The 18,830-nt window shown below is 39.4% G+C and overlaps 1 protein-coding gene across 1 annotated transcript in view; it reads right to left on the reverse strand.

The window, feature by feature from the left end:
• Positions 1–510: 510 nt before the first annotated feature.
• Positions 511–18,830, reverse strand: part of LOC149470704 (uromodulin-like) — a 65,565-nt gene continuing 47,245 nt past the window's right edge. Inside the window, exons 12-19 of the mRNA XM_089661617.1 lie at positions 14,066–14,268; positions 12,641–12,795; positions 10,981–11,229; positions 7,866–8,028; positions 7,291–7,369; positions 4,138–4,158; positions 1,848–1,862; positions 511–704 (exon numbers count right to left, since the gene is read on the reverse strand). Of these exons, the coding sequence (XP_089517743.1) occupies positions 640–704; positions 1,848–1,862; positions 4,138–4,158; positions 7,291–7,369; positions 7,866–8,028; positions 10,981–11,229; positions 12,641–12,795; positions 14,066–14,268 (950 nt within the window). The 3' untranslated portion in view covers positions 511–639. The remainder of the gene's footprint in view (positions 705–1,847; positions 1,863–4,137; positions 4,159–7,290; positions 7,370–7,865; positions 8,029–10,980; positions 11,230–12,640; positions 12,796–14,065; positions 14,269–18,830) is intronic.

Genomic DNA, 18,830 nt, shown 5'->3' on the forward strand with positions numbered 1-18,830 from the left:
ATTGTATCTATTTTTTTCCATAAATGACATTCTGCAAATACACTTAGAGGAGCTCTGCAGATACACTTTTTGCCGGCTTGGAATTAATCTTATTTCATCCTACTTCTTCTTCTTCATCCTCATCCTCAGAAGAAGAAGAGGATGAGGATGAAGAAGAAGAAGAAGTAGGATGAAAATAAGAATAATTCCAAGCCGGCAAAAAGTGTATCTGCAGAGTTCCTCTATTTCTGACAGTTCTCTGACAGCTTCTTCACATGTACAGCGGTTGAAACATCTGTATCCTAAATGGAAACTAATAGATACAATGTTTCAACCGCTGTACATGTGAAGGAACTGTCTTAGAAATGTCAGAAATAGCGGAGCTCTCTGCAGGGACACTTTTGCCGGCTGATCGGGAAAATTTTGATTCGCGCACCCGAAGTAGGCAAAATTTCGGATTCGCCGCGAATCGAAAATTTTCTGAAATTCGTATCGAATTCCGGTTTGCCTGGTTCGATTCGCTCATCTCTAGTTACTATCTTGCTGAGGCTTTGGCTGCAGAGTATTTGTTTTTTCTCCTTTAGAAAATCTGTTTGATTTTTTATAGACTCTTCCACAATATGCATAGTGACACTGATCTATATATCTGTCAGTATAATACTAGTACAACAGGAACAGGAAAACAATGGCGGAGATGAAAAGCTTTGCAGTTGGTACAGCAGTGCCTGGAAGACAAAAAGAAACATAAATGGACATTTTTAAAAAGTTTCCATAACCATTAGATGACAATCACCCAATGTGTACATTTTCAGGTGCCTCCGGGTCTGGCAGGTAAGAGGAACTTCCAGGTGAGGCTTCTTTGGAGTGACAACCGCTATTTTTCCCTCCAGGAAGATATTACCAGAGACGTCTGCAGTGAACCTCCCCCAGCAATATGTGTATAACAAATCCAACTGTTCAAATGTAAGGGTTTGCCTACAGAGTAACATGTCTGGGATGGTCAGATTACACAAAAACATCCCAACTCCTCTCTAGTGCCAATAGGTATCATTAGATAAAGAAAAAGTATCACTTTTTCTACAGTGTTCAGTTCCTGATGGGCTACATAGATGTAGTACTTTGATCCATTTTTCTGTAAACGCTGTACCATTGTCTTTGATGCCGGACAGGATGTCCCTTCCCCCTCGGCACAGACCCCCAATACCGCAGCTAGAAAGGAGACGGCTACTTGGCTGCCAAGCTCATGTTTCTGGTTCCCAGCACTGAGAAGAGGAATGTAAAGGGAGGTGGACATGTTTGGGGAATATTGCTCTGTGAGGACTGTCATTGCTATCCGGGATCAGTACAATGAGCGGGATGAGAGCTCATGCAGGCCATCAATGATCTGTTACTTTACGTATCCTTCCTAGTCACTGATATCAGTGTCTGCTGCCAGGCACATGTGTAATGGATTCCTTTGGAGAATGAAATGGACCGAGAGAAGCTGGAGCTTGGCCAGTCTTCCAATAGGACTCCAAACACACCTTTACATGAGTCCTAAGGATGTTCTTGGGTTAGAGGAATTGTGAGAAATGTTCTATACAGTTGTATACCCTTGGAAGGGGCTTCCTCAAATAAGACTCTTAGTTTGTCTCATAGGAGGAACAACCCCGATCCTTCTATACAGAGGAAGACCTCCACATGTCTGAAATCCCACCTAACTTTACTGGATATTTGAAGGGAACACACCGTCCCTGGAATAGGGATTTAGATGACTTATTTAGTCCTTTTTATCCCAATGTGTTACTCCACCAGCCAGCCAAGTGTGATCCACTATGACTAAAATGCACATAATTGTAACATTCACTTCACTCTCTTCACTCTCTTACCTCCATCAGAAGCAGCTGAAAGTAAAAAATAAAAAAAAAATCAGATATTTTTATTGCAAAACTACATCAATCATCTCATAATGTACATTCTAAAACAAGCACATCGATACAAAATGACATCTATCTATCTATCTATCTATCTATCTATCTATCTATCTATCTATCTATCTATCTATTATCTATCTATCTATCTATTATCTATCTATCTATCTATCTATTATCTATTATCTATCTATCTATCTATCTATCTATCTATCTATCTATTATCTATTATCTATCTATTATCTATCTATCTATCTATTATCTATCTATCTATCTATTTTCTATCTATCTATCTATCTATCTATCTATCTATCTATTATCTATCTATCTATCTATCTATCTATTATCTATCTATCTATCTATCTATTATCTATTATCTATCTATTATCTATCTATCTATCTATCTATCTATCTATCTATCTATCTATCTATTATCTATCTATCTATCTATCTATCTATCTATCTATCTATCTATTATCTATCTATCTATCTATCTATCTATCTATCTATCTATCATCTATCTATCTATCTATCTATCTATCTATCTATCTATCTATCTATTATCTATCTATCTATCTATCTATCTATATCTATCTATTATCTATCTATCTATTATCTATCTATCTATCTATCTATCTATCTATCTATCTATCTATCATCTATCTATCTATCTATCTATCTATCTTATCTATTATCTATCTATCTATCTATCTATCTATCTATCTATCTATCTATCTATTATCTATCTATCTATTATCTATCTATCTATTATCTATCTATCTATCTATTATCTATCTATCTATCTATCTATCTATCTATCTATTATCTATCTATTATCTATCTATCTATCTATCTATCTATTATCTATCTATTAAAATACTAACTAAATATGTTTACATATGTAATCAGTTTTGATATCCACATTCCCGCCCCAACCTTCTGGTTGCACACTGAGGAGACAGCACTATGATGAGGTCATCCTTCTGCTCTCCCTCTGCCAGTATGTTTCCTACATACAATGGCGCACATGTTCATGCAATAGAGCCTTGATTGGCTCTCAAAGCTGTTATGCTGGGGACTACTACTGTCAAGGCAAATTTATTCAATATTTGTTTCTTTGGACAAGATTATATAGTACAGCAATGAAGATGTACTCAGATTATGTATTTGCTTTCCTTTGGATCAATTTACATAAGCTGGAGATACAGATGGAGATAACAGGTTCAGTACTTTAGTATCATTAGTATCATTTATATCAGCAGGGAGATGTGAAGAAAAGTGTTCTTTTTTAAACTGCTGAAGGTGCGGTATATACTGTACACCCATAGCCTAAGTTTCCCAAAATGTATGTATTTATTTATTTCAGGTACTTATATAGTGCTGTAAATTTTTGTAGCACTTTACATATATATTGTACATTCACATCAGTCCCTGACCCTCAAGGGGTGTAGAATCTAAGGCCCCTAACTCACATTCATACATACACATACTAGGGACAATTTAGACAGGAGACAATTAACCTGACAGCATGTCTTTGGAGTGTGGAAGGAAACTGGAGTACCCGGAGGAAACCCACGCAGGCACAGGGAGAACATGCAAACTCCAGACAGGTGGTGCCGTGGTTGGGATTTGAACCGACGACCCGAGTACTGCCAGGCGGAAGTGCTGACCATTTATATAATATATGAATTAATCTTCAATAAATAATTACATTTCTAATTAAAATTTAGAAAAAGAGGGAGCAAGAAAGACTAAGTACCATATTCTACTGTATGGGCGGGGTTGGCCATATTTATCTAGCCGTATCGTATTGGTAAAAAGAGTAATAGGGATTATAAGGCCCATTGAGGGAGGCCTCAGATCATACATAGCAAGTAAAGAAGTTTGAAGGAGAAAGATAAGAAAAGGGAAAAGGGGGAGGGGAGGAGTATAGGAGGGGATAGGGAGATCAAGGTGTCAGGAGGACAGGGTCATCGAGACAAATTTAAATTTACTTGTATTAAATAATCATATTTAGGAAAATTTCAATGTTTCTCAAACCCCCCTTGTTCTGATTGTGTGCGTAAAATGAGCGCTTGTGTTCTCCACATGGATACAATTAACTCCTTAATTTATTCAGCCACATCATTTTACCAGCAACCAGAGAGAGAATTTCCATTTTATTTCATTGTATACTCCTTTCACATTGCGATGCATTACACAAATAAATTGAAGCTGATTATAAAAAGGAAAAAAAATTCCTGCTTACCTCCCAGAGACGACTCAACAGCTGAGAGTAAAATAAAGACACAATTATTAACTTAATAATACTATTTTTTTTTTTTTTACCTTTAAAGGTTTATTGTAATTCTAAAATATTTATTCATTTACTTCTAGTGTATGAGATTGTACCAGCTGGGTATTACATCCAATTTGCTACATGTAAAGGCATAGAAATAAAGGGAAAAACAGGACAGCCCTTCATTACATCAACTTTTATTAAATTATTATCAACTTTAACCATTTTTTTCCATCCTTTGACTACCTTTCTAAAATATAAATCCCAGTATATAGAAATAAAATGAGATGAGACTCTTGACAGTTGAATAGACCTCAAGCCAAATATGCCCCCTGCTTGTAATTGACCCAACGCATCAAATTCAAACTACTCACTCTGACCTACAAAGCCATTCACAACACTGCCCCTAACAACCTCACCAACCTGATTCCCAGGTACCACCCTACCCGTACCCTTCGCTATTCACAGGACCTCCTTCTATCTTGCTCCCTGGTCTCCTCCTCCCACGCAAGACTGCAAGACTTCTCCAGGTCCGCCCCCATCCTCTGGAACTCACTACCCCAATCCATCAGACTGTCACCTTCCCTTCTCACCTTCAGATGCTCCCTGAAAACCCACCTCTTCAGAGAAGCCTACACCACCCTCACCTAACAGCCATTCTCCTTCATTCCTCCTACCACTCCATCCCCCACAGCCACTTCCTCCTGTACCACTAGCCCCTCCCTCCTAGATTGTAAGCTCGAAAGAGTAGGGCCCTCTAACCCCTCGTGTGCTGTTTGTAGTTGCTGTACTGTTTCATGTATTGTCCCCCCTCTATTGTACAGCGCTGAGCAAACCCTTTGGCGCTATATAAACTCGATGTAATAATAATTTGTCCCAAGTACAAGGATAACTTCTATTGGCTGAAACCTGGCTGTGCTATGGGATCACCTGCATCTGTCATTGTAGATACGTTGTGTGAATGAGGTGAGGAAGGGGCCTTGAACGTATCTGGGGGAAGACTATCAAGTGTTTGGTTCAGGTATTTCGATGATATGCAGCATGGATGAAGATTAGAATTGGAAATACAAGCTTTCAGTGAAGACATAAACCCAATGGACACATAATGTACATCACGTTTACAATGGAAGAGGCGCAGAATAACAAATTGCCCCTTTTTTGGCCATGTGTTACATGTGATGACAGGATGTGTCTTGGACATTGAAGTCTACAGGAAACTTACCCACCACTCACTGGGGGAAAAATGGCCTTATAAGCCATTTAGCTCAGCACAAATGCACTTATTTGTCTTGCAGATCAGTCACCCAAAGCATTTATTTATTTGATTGGATGAGACTTTGCAGTGACTGAACCTGGAAGGCAGCCCAGTGACTGGTTTGTGTCCAATCACTGGTGGTGTACCACAAGGCTCTGTACTGGGTCATATTGCGTTTAACTGGACACAGGATCTTTATTTATTATACTGGGACATCCAGAAGCAGTCCAACTGAGGGGAGGGGGAAACAGAAATCAAACATCTACAAGCCCAGGTTACACATGGATCAAGAAAGGTTCAACAGTCCCAGAGAACAGACGTAACACTTATACCCAGAACTGGCATCATAGGAGGTTTGAATATTCACCTGGTAACAAGACTGGGTGGCAGCCTTGCAAATCTGGGACTGATGTTGAAATGCTCATGAAGAGCTAACTGATCTGGTAGAGTTTGCTTACAGAAGGGATGAATCCTATCTTTTAGACCAGTGGGCTCCAAACTGTGGCTCGCGTGTGGGATGTGGCCCTTTGCTTGCCTTTAACCATCACTTAGGACACTATTTCTCTCACTGATACAAGTCACTATTCCTCCCTCTGACACCAACAATAGAGTATTACTCCTCCTATTGATAGAAGTAATGGAGCAAAAAGTCTTCCATTTTTCTCATGACACCAACAATGGGGCACCATTTATCCCACTTAATCCAATTATGTGGCGCAATTTCCCCCACCTAATCCAATTATGGGACATTTTCCTCCCACTGACACCAACAATTGAGCACTATTCCTCCCACTGACACCAACAATGGAGCACTATTCCTCCCACTGACACCAACAATTGAGCACTATTCCTCCCACTGACACCAACAATGGAGCACTATTCCTTCCGCTGACACCAACAATTGGCACTGTTCTCCCCACTGACACCAACGATGGCAGAACTATTCCTCCCACTGACACCAGCAATGGGCACTGTTCTCCCCAATGACACCAACAATGGCAGAACTATTCCTCCCACTAATGCCAATAATGGGGCACTACTACTATTGGGCTCTGTTCTCCCCACTGACACCAGCAATGGGCTCTGTTCTCCCCACTGACACCAACGATGGCAGAAATGTTCCTCCCACTGACACCAACAATGGGCACTGTTCTCCCCACTGACACCAATGATGGCAGAACTATTCCTCCCACTAATGCCAATAATGGGGCACTACTATTGCTTCTTCTCATAACCACAGGGGTGCTGTGTAAATATTTTTTTATTCCCACTGACCACCAAGCCTGAGGCATTATCTTCTGCCACTGGCCACAGTCTGGCCCCTGCTAAAGTCTGGAGGACAGAAAACCTGCCCTTTGCCTAGAAAGTTTGGAGACCCCTGTTTTAGACCAGGCTTTTTGATGACTTGTCTAATCCACTTAGCAATGGTGAAGAAGCAGGTTGTCCCACGTGGGAACACCACATCTAATGGTTAGAGTTTTGAGAGTATCCATCTATAAATGTAAAGGATACATCAGATATTTCCTAAACATTTCTTTATAAAAATAGGTGTTAGTTCATGTGCATCTCCCATTCTTTTTGGAGAGCCGTCTCGGGTGAACCAGAGGTTGTTGTTAATGTGTTTTTTTTTATTGTTTGAAGACATGTTTTGGGCTTTGTTCCTTTCCCCCATTTCTGTTTACATCTGGATGGGAAGGAATAAGGCGTAAAAAGGAAAAAGCAAGATATTGTCAAGAAAGTTTTGGATCCTTGTGTAATCCTGCTGTTGCAGTAATGTCATTGTGGATTCTGGAAGTACTGTTCCATTTCCTCTATTATCTTGACAATAAAAGTTGTTTGGATTAAAAAAAAAAAAAAATAGGTCTTACCTTTCTGGTGTATAGGTCCAATGGTCATGTTTTGCACATCATTATTGCCAACCGAAGCCGATCTCATGGCAGGACAACTCTAAGATAAGAAAAATGGGTCATCAAATTCCTACCCAGAAACAATAATAAAGACGTTTCTCATTAGTTTCATATTATTATATACATAGCAAAGGGATCTCTGTTCTAAATGAAGGCAAACTTTTCTGTTTCTAATAATTTGTTTTTCCAACTTCATGAAAAAAAGAGCCTTCGTTTTAATTGTATAGGTAATTCCATAAAATATATATATATATCCACAGTGTAAATCCATCGCCAGTCATGTTATCCAATGATATGGATCCATCCATGGCCGTATTTGGCCAATGATGTCAGCCAACATCCCTTTGTAAGAATGGACTTATCTTTATAGCTGTGCAGTGTGGAAGGAATTTCTAAATCCCAAAATTAGCTGAACAGATTAACAACATCACTTTTCTAGAGAAACAGTTCACATGTATCAGTTTCAACTTTGAATTCAACTCTTTTATCAAAATCCCTTTAGAATACAGAAATGTACATTAGCAATCAATACTCACAGCTGCGCAGTAGGAGTTGGAGGTGTCACACAAGCCGACCTGACAGTGTAAGTAAATCTGACTGAATCCTCCCAGGAATTTAAACACTTGAAGTGAAAAGCGACCTTTAAGGGACACTCCATTTTCCGAGACAGAGATTGTTGGGTCATTCTTGTTGGGGCATCTAAAAGTGATATCATCAGACAAGGATTAGAATAACTTCAGCAGTATCAAGCTAGAAATGGGAGTCATTTCCATTCATTAATATTCTCTTTCCTGTAGAAATTGTCCTAACCTGTAAGGTCATTTTTGGATTGTTCTCTACCATTGATTATTTTCTGACACCAATGCTTTTACTTGACAGGTGAATGCTAGAATGGGTTTGAAGTGCAAACGGGGGGCCCATTCATTATGTAAAAAAAAAAAGGCAAAATAATTTCAAACGTGTCCGTTTCCTTTGTGTTGTGTTTTTTGTTTTAGACAATGGTCCAAATAGCAACTTGGAAAACATAAAGAGACTTTAACAAAAGCATGCAGCCAGTGTTAAAGGTGCAAACTTTGCTATTTTCTTAGTTTTTGTGTTGTCTAACCAAACCTCAAAGAAGAACAAAAATACAAAAAAGTAATTGTAAAGGACTAAGCGTGTGATTTTTAAGCCTATTTTAGAGGATATTCATTGTTATTATTTTTTTTAAAGCATATCACATCAGTGATTATGATCCTTCATTTTATAATATAAAAAAGAAAGAAAAACATAAAAAACCACAGACAGCAATGTGCAAAACGATTTAGAACTTTCCCTAAACTTTTGTGTTTTTTTTTTTCAGTATTTCTTTTATTTCATTATTTGTTTTTCTTAGTTTGTTAGACAATCTACAACATATATTGGACATTTTTTTTGCAATTTTTTATATATATTTAAATGCTAAAAAGTTCAAAATAACCCTAAAAGATAATAACAAAAAAAAAACAAAAAAAATGTACTATTGCAATAAATGGTCTGATTTTCTAGTTGTTTAAAAAAAACAACAAGTTACACTGAAAAGGTTAAAAAACACTTAGGATCCTTTCATATATTTCTTTAACAAGTACCTTAACGGCCTTAAGACACAATCATTTCACCTCCCTCACTGACTCCAATGCTCTACTCATGTATGCAAAATTCTGCCAAAACATAAGAGAAGTTTTCTGGAATTTTGGTGTAATTGTGCAATTTTTCTCATGCCTTGGAGGTAAGCATTAAAAGACTATTTTCTTTGTCTATCGCACAATAACATGATGATCCCACATTAGTATACGGTATATCTTTCATATAGCAACTGCAATTTTCCTTTTCTTTCCAAGGAGTACAATTAAATTAGAGCTGAACGGATAAGCAGGACGCTTTATAGAAAAAACATTATATGGGTAGTGGGGAGACATTTTTTTAAGAGGTTCATCTTAGTAAGGGACTGGCATGCTTCCCCACCCATCACCCATGGGGGGCACAAAGCTAAATGCCTGATGTCCTGGGCTTCTATCTGTTGTTTGTGAGTTTCCTTCTTTTCAGCTATGTGTTCTCCCCCAAACTCACACAACAGATAGAAGCCCAGCACACCCGGCATTCAGCTCTCTACCCCCCATGGGTGAAGGGTGGGTAACCATGCCAGTCTCTTGCTAAGATGATAATTAAAATCTATAAAAATCTACAGTGCTTAGAGAAGAGTCTCTTAAAAACTGCCTCTCCACTACCCATATACAGTATTTTTAATACATTTTTTACAGGTTTAATTCATTTTTTTTTCTTAGGAGCCTAGAAAGAATTGCACCAATGATCAGCAGATGGTGGGTGCAGGGGCGGGGTGACCATTTGGAAACTCGGGCACTGCCCGAGGGCCCGGGATCAGTAGGGGGCCCCATGAGATGCCCCTGGTACCTTTTTCATAGGCTTTTTTGAGTTTGGGCAAGGACACAGGGGCCCCATGATCCCTTATTGCCCGGGGGAGTTGTCAGTCCGCCCCTGGGTGGGTGCAATGTCCAGCCCCTGCAGACTGTCAGTATAAGCTGCCTGCCCCTACCTCTGATATCGGCAGACAGCTATTTCAGTCCAGGAAGCTCAATGGACTACAAGAGGGTTCACCAGCGTCCTCGTAGTTCATTGAAATATACAAGCCGTCAGCTGCAAAGGTTGATGGAACTTGTAGACATTCATTCTCAGAACGTCCAAGCTCTTTTCAAATTGTGACAGTAGGTTCAGGAAGAAGATCCTTGGCCAACTGCTTAGGGGGAGGGGGATCGGGGGGAGAGCTGTGGGAGCAGGAACTTGTTGCATGTTCCACCCTAAAAATGGGTGGGACATGTACCCAAAGGTGAACTTATCTCCACGTCAAAGAATTGACCCAAGTCAATTCTAAAGAACAGTTTTAGCAAACTCCAGTCCATTTGAAATTACTTATTTCATGGCTAAATCACATTGATAACATTTCACACCCATACCCACACTCCACTGTTCCTCCATCACCATTCTTCACTTCATCTACTCAATAGGAAAACCAATCGTTAGTCTTTATACAATGTCACCCCATGTATTGTATAAATGGCGGCAAGAGCAGGGAAAAGCATTCAAACCATGTCACCAATAAAATGATGATGGGATCCTGTGACCAAACCTCATCACTCAGTATATATGAGGAATATGGGTTTTCCTAGGAATTGACCATTCCTGCAATGGGATATTCATACTTTCCTTTTTTTGGATCTGATCAGGTGAACCGAATTTAATTGGCAACACAGGGGGAATGACAAAGCTTACTATATTGTTTTAAAAAAGTCCTGGATTCTTTCTTGGATATACAGAATATAACTGGATACTAACATTTATAGGTACAGTTGATCCAGGGAATATCTGATTGCCTCTCGGGAGATCAGGAAGAATTCTTTTCCCTTGCTGGAGCAAATTGGATCATGCTTGATTGGGGGTTTTTTTTGCCTTCCTCTGGATCAACTGTTGGTATAGAATACTGTACATGGAGGTTTTCTATTTGGAGTTTTTTTTTTAACTGGATGGATTAATGTCTTTTTTTTCAACCAGAATAACTATGTAACTGTATTATTATAGTGTGAGAAGAATAATATACAACACATGTAATGAACTTACTGGTTGGTAATGATATCATATCGGGGGCCGTAGGAGCTGTCAGCTGTTGGGGTGGCGTAGCAGTTTTTCATGACGACCACAAATGGCGATGAGCCCGTGGCTCCGGTTACAATGACACCAACATATAGCATGGAGGAGGAGTCCAGCCACACCTGGGAGGCGGTATATGGGGTGATGTAGCTGGAATCTTGGAACAGACCCATCGTAATTGTGAAATTTGCAGTTCCAGCCACATTGATAATAGCCGAGCTGTAACAGAAAATAGTCCTATTTAAACAAATGTAAGAAGCAAAAATTCTAAGGACTCGATGTGTTCATATCTAGTCTCAGATAGAAATAGCCAGTTCTTTGCTTTGGGATACATAACATTTTTTGATGCATAACAGCAATATTAGACATACATTTATATATACCTTCATACATTTATTCAACTATCTTTTTAAAAGAATAAATTACAATCACATCTCACATTTATAAGATGTGTAACCAACCTTACTCTATACTAGAAGGAGAATGCATGGTATGAAATGCTGAGGCTGATTAACTAAAGGAGTTGAGAATTCTCACACAATATATTTTGTGAATATTTGTTTAATTTATTATCACGTGAAAAGCAAACTTATATTTTGTCTGCACATGATTGGAAGTGAATGTTCACACAATATTGATACATGCACAGTATGAGGTAAAGGTACTCTTTTTGCTGCAATTTTTGTGTATTTTTTGTATACAAGATCCTATCTAGTTGGGGAGGGTCTGGGGTGATGACCAGAGCAGCCCACCACCCGGGTTACACAAAGAATAATATATATGCTGAGCATTATAGGAATGTGTAGAGCCCTTTCATTTCTCAGCTCACCCTTCACATGACTATGGAAGTGTATCCTGGAGGAATGAATATGGTCTGTATGAGAAGAGGACAGGGTTGGGCAGTTATTGAAAGGTCCATAGTCAGGGCTTACAGGACAACGAAGCAATACTAACATATACAAAAGGCATTAAAGGCAAACCATTTAAAAACATATTTAATGAGTTCTTTCAGTTCTGTTTTGGATGCTGAAAATTAATATGCTGAATTTGTGAAGAAATACTAAAGCAAAATGATGTTACAATGAAGCTCTGGCCAGCCTGGATAGTAACAGATATTGTTCAGAAATCTGGTTGTGGGGAGCCCAGCAATGACAGACCTTAGTCTGGTCTCCAGGAGGCACCACTGATTTGGGGGGACAAAATCCACCTGGAGAATTGACTACAAGTCAGTGTGTGGTCTAAAATGTATACTGGAATTAATTTGCTGCTCATTCTACATCTTCAGCTTCCCATCCTTGGTGACAAACCAGGGGCACTGGCCAGATGGAGTTTGTATGTACTGATATGATCGGCCCATTTCCCTTCAGCTGCTTTACAATGTTCAATAACATATTAGTTTGTATTTTATCACATCATCCCTAGATTCAGTATATGTCTTCCCATGTGACCGGTAGGTAGTCTGTAATCCTGATGTATACAGCACTCTGGAATATGTTGGCGCCATATAAACATAAGAAATACATTTCTACGGGACTGGACACCAGTTGGACAGTTACAACATCTGAGTGCAATCTCAGCTCATTCAGCACTACACCTGTATCTAGGAAAGGTACCGAGGAAAGTGACTCACACTACGTAGGTGCTGATAGCGGTTAGAAGGTTGATCTCCATATTTAGTGGATAAGAGCAATGGAAGTCAATGGGGTACTCATCTCTGATAATCACTCCGTCAGATTTTGGTGTTAGGTATACAGTATTTGTATATGTGATATCAGTTCCATCGTTCTGAAAAATATTATATACAGTCAAAATTAAAGAACAATTCCAGGAATTTTTTTTTCATTTAGGTAAATAGGACATATTGTATGTTATTGCCAGGTAGTCATGTGTCCATCGTCTTTCCTCTGCAGGCTTCCACTCAACAGTGTGAGCTGCCATTTTAGTCAAAGTGTGGCAACAAGATGAGTCAAAATATCAATAAAGTGACCAATGATTGGTTTACTGATCGCTCTCTGTCTGTCCCTGTTGTATCCTCCACCATAGAGATCATCCAACACCTGGACTGAGTCACCTTTTACTGCTCATTTGGGTCTCCTGTTCTTCAAGGGGGAATCCAGGGCTCAGTTACATTGTTACAGCTGCTGACCCCGATCTGTTCTAATCATTTGTGATTTACAAATCATTTTATTGATTCTTATTGGGAAACTGTTAAGCCTGCTAGAAGATACTCATCATCCAACCTTCTCACAACAAATACAAATCCATTAATTGAGGATTTTAACTTCATATTATTATTCAACAGAATGTATCCTTTCCTTTGACAGAGAATGGGAAGAAAGGATGATGGGTAGGTGAATATCCCGGGTTTACTTGCTTTATCCATATACCTCTTTAGTGGTTTTCTGCTATCAGATCACTACAGGAAGTTTTGTTGTATATCAGAAAAATATCAGGTACATCCTATATTTTAATTAAATCTTGTTCTTGTCTCTTGAAATACAGATACTGTAAGTATCAAACATGTTACACATTATTTCATTACATCATACATAATCACAAAACAATTGAAAAAGTAACATAAATGTAACAGTCATGTACTTAGTGTGAATAGCAACAGGGTCACTCCATGTCCTCATGTCACCTTCTCAGAGTCCATTGATAAAGAAGCCCATTGAAAAAAAACCTAAAATTTTTATGACCTGACTTCTCTATCACTGAGCTGTTCATTGAGTACAAATCATTAAATACACTCAGTGAAGTTGATACAATAATACAGTGATGGCCTTGTTTTCATTCTCAATCAGTTTAAGATTGAGCATTTGTTTCTAAACAACATATGACTCTTCAATTATGACGGGGAGCGAGCCATGGATTAACAAAATGCGGAGAATGGTAATGGAAACATTTCCTGAATAGGACATTTAGTTCAATTGAAATATGTATTTTATCTTTCTGTATCTCCAGGATAATATCTTCAGTTTTAGAATTAGGACGTCTGTGTAGCAGGTCAGCTATTACATAAAATCAGATAAAATGGTAGAGGAGATCTACGTACCCCAATGGATCCCCCACAACTACCATTTGCTGGCCGTGTGATGAAAGTGGTGTAACTTTTATCACTTCTTTCAATGATTCCTTGACAGTAATTGTCTCTCAGATGAAAGAATGAGGTGTTATATCCCAGCTGCTCCAGGAGACATTTGCTGAACCTCACTTCTATGTTCTCCAGGCCACAGGTGACTTGTGGTATACGGCCATCTACATAGGTAGAAAGAAGGAACATACTGAATGCTGAAAATGGGACATCAAAGTATGAATCTGACTCATCTGCTTCACTCACAATGGATTGATTAACTATGTTAACAACATTTGAAGAAACGCCATCCTCATTTAATTGTTACAAGGAATATAATAGAATATGTAAAAAGGAAATCAAGAACGCAAACATTCAAAACAAACGATAAAAAAGAGTAAGACAAGCCCAAAGAACTTCTTCAACTATATTATAGGAAAAAAGGTCAGGTCTGAGCATGTAGGCCCCAGTAGGTGACTGGGGACAAAGAGAAGGCACATTTATTAAAAACCTTCTTCAGCTCTGTGTATATAAAGGATAATGGGGGAGCTCTTGTCCATAAATGGCATGGTATTGACACAGCCAGGGGCGGACTGACAACTCATGGGGCCCCCGGGCACGAGGGGAGCATGGGGCCCCTGTGTCCTTGCCCAAACTCAAAAAAGCCTATGAAAGGGTACCAGGGGCATCTCATGGGGACCCCTACTGACCCCGGGCCCTCGGGCAGTGCCCGAGTTTCCAAATGGTCAGTCTGCCCCTGGACACAGCGCCAAATGATCCACAAAGCTCAGAATTGATATGATTAAGAATAAAGGTGATTAAAGCCCCTGGACCGGATGGCATACACCCACGTGGCCTTAAAACTTTGAGCTCTGTCGTTTCAAAGCCATCTTTTCTCGTTTTTAGGGACTCTTTAATGTCTGGCATAGTACCACAGGATTGGTGTAAGGCCAATGTGGTGCTTATATTTAAAAAAGGGATAAAATTCTTTACCAAGTAATTATAGACCTGTTAGTGTAACTTCTATAGTTGGGAAGATACTGGAGAGTTTAATAAAAGACCACATAGAGGAGTTCTTGCTGGAAAAAAATATTGTAAGCAACAGACAGCATGGATTCATGAAAGACAGAAGTTGTCAAACAAATCTGATTTCTTTTGTGAGGAGGTGAGCAAAATCTTGGACAGAGGGGTGGCGGTGGTCGTGGTATACTTGGACAGAGAGGTGGCTGTGGATGTGGTATACTTGGACAGAGGGGTGGTGGTGGACGTGGTATACTTGGACAGAGGGGTGGGAGTGGACGTGGTATACTTGAACAGAGGGGTGGCGGTGGACGTGGTATACTTGGACAGAGGGGTGGTGGTGGACCTGGTATACTTGGATAGAGGGGTGGCGGTGGACGTGGTGTACTTGGACATAGGGGTGGCTGTGGATATGGTATATTTGGACAGAGGAGTGGCTGTGGACGTGGTATACTTGAACAGAGGGGTGGCTGTGGACGTGGTATACTTGGACAGAGGGGTGGCGGTGGACCTGGTATACTTGGACAGAGGGGTGGCTGTGGATGTGGTATACTTGGACAGAGGGGTGGTGGTGGACATGGTATACTTGGACAGAGGGGTGGGAGTGGACGTGGTATACTTGAACAGAGGGGTGGCGGTGGACGTGGTATTCTAGGACAGAGGGGTGGCGGTGGATGTGGTATACTTGGACAGAGGGGTGGCAGTGAACGTGGTGTACTTGGACATAGGGGTGGCTGTGGATATGGTATATTTGGACAGAGGAGTGGCTGTGGATGGGGTGTACTTGAACAGAGGGGTGGCGGTGGACGGGGTGTACTTGGACATAGGGGTGGCTGTGGACGTGGTATACTTGGACAGAGGGGTGGTGGTGGACCTGGTATACTTGGACAGAGGGGTGGCTGTGGATGTGGTATACTTGGACAGAGGGGTGGCTGTGGACGTGGTATTCTTGGAAAGAGGATTGGTGGTGGGTGTGGAAAAATCTACAGGCTGGAAAAATCCATATGTAAATAGATAGAGAACTGGCTAAAAGGTTGTATTCAGAGAGTAGTAGTTAATGATTCATACTCTGAATGGTCTGGGGGTTAATAGTGTGGGTACCCCAAGGTTTAGTGTTATTAGTGGAGTACCCCAATTTCCTCTCGGGGGATCAGGAAGGAATTTTCCTTCATGAATAATTTTATATTTGAAACCTTTTGCTTTTGATATAAAAAAGTGGAGGGCTATATTGGAGATTTATTACACCTTTTGGATGACTGTCTTCACTTCCCTCAGCTGTCCCCTTCTAGACTTGAACATTTCCACTGCAGCAAACTGTGTGGAGACTTGATTGAACACTACTGGGTTTTCCTATACAGATGCTCTTTACATATACTCCTCATGATGGTGTTTGAAGCATTCGAAATGCATTGAGCTGTCATGTGAATGCTGACTTGGAATAAGGTTTGTGAACTTCCCTTTGTAAACACTGGATATGGTGCTACTGTATATACAATGTTACTATTTGTATAATAAAATGTATGATTTTATCAATTTACTTTGTGGAACCGTTTTCAACATGCCCATAAAAAATCCATCGCTACAAGAATTTTTGGAAGGAACCAAAGGGTGAAAGAAAACTCCACACCACCAAAACTAGAATTAAAACAGCTTAATTTAAAACAACAATAAACCAATCTGCTTTGGGGGCCAGGCCATGCTTCAGGGTTTAGGAGAAAACATCTGTGATCTGAGAATGTATCCAGCAGTCATTAGTTTGTTATATTAAATAATTAAACTGCACAAATACCCCACCCTGATCGTGTATAAAGCAGCAGACACACCAAGAGGATATCCCCTCTAAATCACAAAAGAAAAAATACAAAATTGTGTTGCAATATATAATATATGTATATTGTAAAATATAAATACCTCAAGAAAATGCATAAATGATATACAAGTTATATATGTCCAATACAGAATAAACACAAAAGTGCTCAAGAGTGAACCATTACCACAAAATGAATATCTTAAATGAACACACACAAAAACAGCCCTTATAAGTGTATAGAACAGTCCTCTTGTTCTGTGATGAATAATGGAAAATCTTCATTCCAGTATAACCACCAACATGAATGTACACCACCGTAATATCAAATCAGAGGCTTACCAGATCCCTTGACCATGGGGGGTCACAACACGCTCAATATAAATAATCCTGTTCAGGCTCATGTGATCATATGCACCACCCAAGGCTCCTCAAACCGTCCCGGTGTTATGGGGTCAACATGTACTCATGTGAAAATAAAGAAGTGCCTCCCATAGTGCAGTCAGTTATGGCTAATTTGTTGAATAGATGAAAATGCACTTACAAGCATAGTAAGTTAAAAGCATCAATCAGCAAAAAATAAGCTAAAATGGCGATCCTTACGCGATGACGTCAGAAGGGAGGCTCCAACTGATGCATTTCATCATAACCAGGCGTCTTTGTTTATGTTCATTTAAGATATTCATTTTGTGGTAATGGTTCACTCCTGAGCACTTTTTTGTTTGCTCTGTATTGGACATATATAACCCGTATCATTTATGTATTTTCTTGAGGTATTTATATTTTATTTAGTCAATAGTTTGTTACCAGAGTTATTTTTCTTAGTCCCAAGTGTAATAAAAGCGCCACACCCTTAATACTTTAAAGCAGCAATTCCACCTCAAAGAAACCAAATAAATTTCTTAGTGCTATAACATAAATAAAGGAATGCGCTAAAACCACAAACTATTCCTAATTTAGTGTAGAAACATTAGTGCAAAAGATATATATATCTATTCTCAATTAATTTAAAAAAAATATCAAAATTATGTGCAAAACTATTTTTTAGTGCATAAGTAATTTAAATAATTAAATTTGTGAATATAAAAAAAATGTCCAACTCTGAATTTCTTCAAAATGTCCAAACAAATCCTTTTCAAATTCAGGTGCTCTCAAAGAAATTGTGCCAAAATCCACCACCAAAAGTAAAGTTGGGTAACTCACCAGAGCTCCATGCTGATCAATCTCTAGATCAGCAAAAAACGCTTTTTGCTCTGGGAGCAGATGCAATGAATCAACTTCTCAGGTGTGATGATCACTAGCTACACATTCATCCATAAGGTAGGTATCCACCACTCAATATAACGGTTCCAGGAGCATTATATCACTCTCTCTTTTTATATCTCTCCACCGAGGTCATGTTTGGGAATGAAAGAGAAAATCATGGTGCAGCCAGTTTTTTTATAAAAGTATCCAACAATTTAATAAAGATTTACACTCACAAAAAAGGTGTCTTCACCGACACCAGTATAACAGCATAAAACAGCAAATGGTATAACAGTCTCCTGTTCCCCGCACACTCACTACAGCGCTCGTGACTCAATCCTCTCCACAAACGTCAGCATCCAACAAGCCCTACTAGTTTCCTCATGAATGACCGCCCCTTGAAGACATCATTCATGATGAAACTAGTAGGGCTTGTTGGATGCTGACGTTTGTGGAGAAAATTAAGTCACGAGCGCTGTAGTGAGTGTGCGGGGAACAGGAGACTGTTATACCATTTGCTGTTTTATGCTGTTATACTGGTGTCGGTGAAGACACCCTTTTTGTGAGTGTAAATCTTTATTAAATTGTTGGATACTTTTATAAAAAAACTGGCTGCACCATGATTTTCTCTTTCATTCCCAAACATGACCTCGGTGGGGAGATATAAAAAGAGAG

Source organism: Staurois parvus, unplaced genomic scaffold (genome assembly GCF_062004578.1).
Source record: "Staurois parvus isolate SC_StPar_1 unplaced genomic scaffold, SC_StPar_1.0 ptg000034l, whole genome shotgun sequence".
Lineage (NCBI taxonomy): Eukaryota > Metazoa > Chordata > Amphibia > Anura > Ranidae > Staurois > Staurois parvus.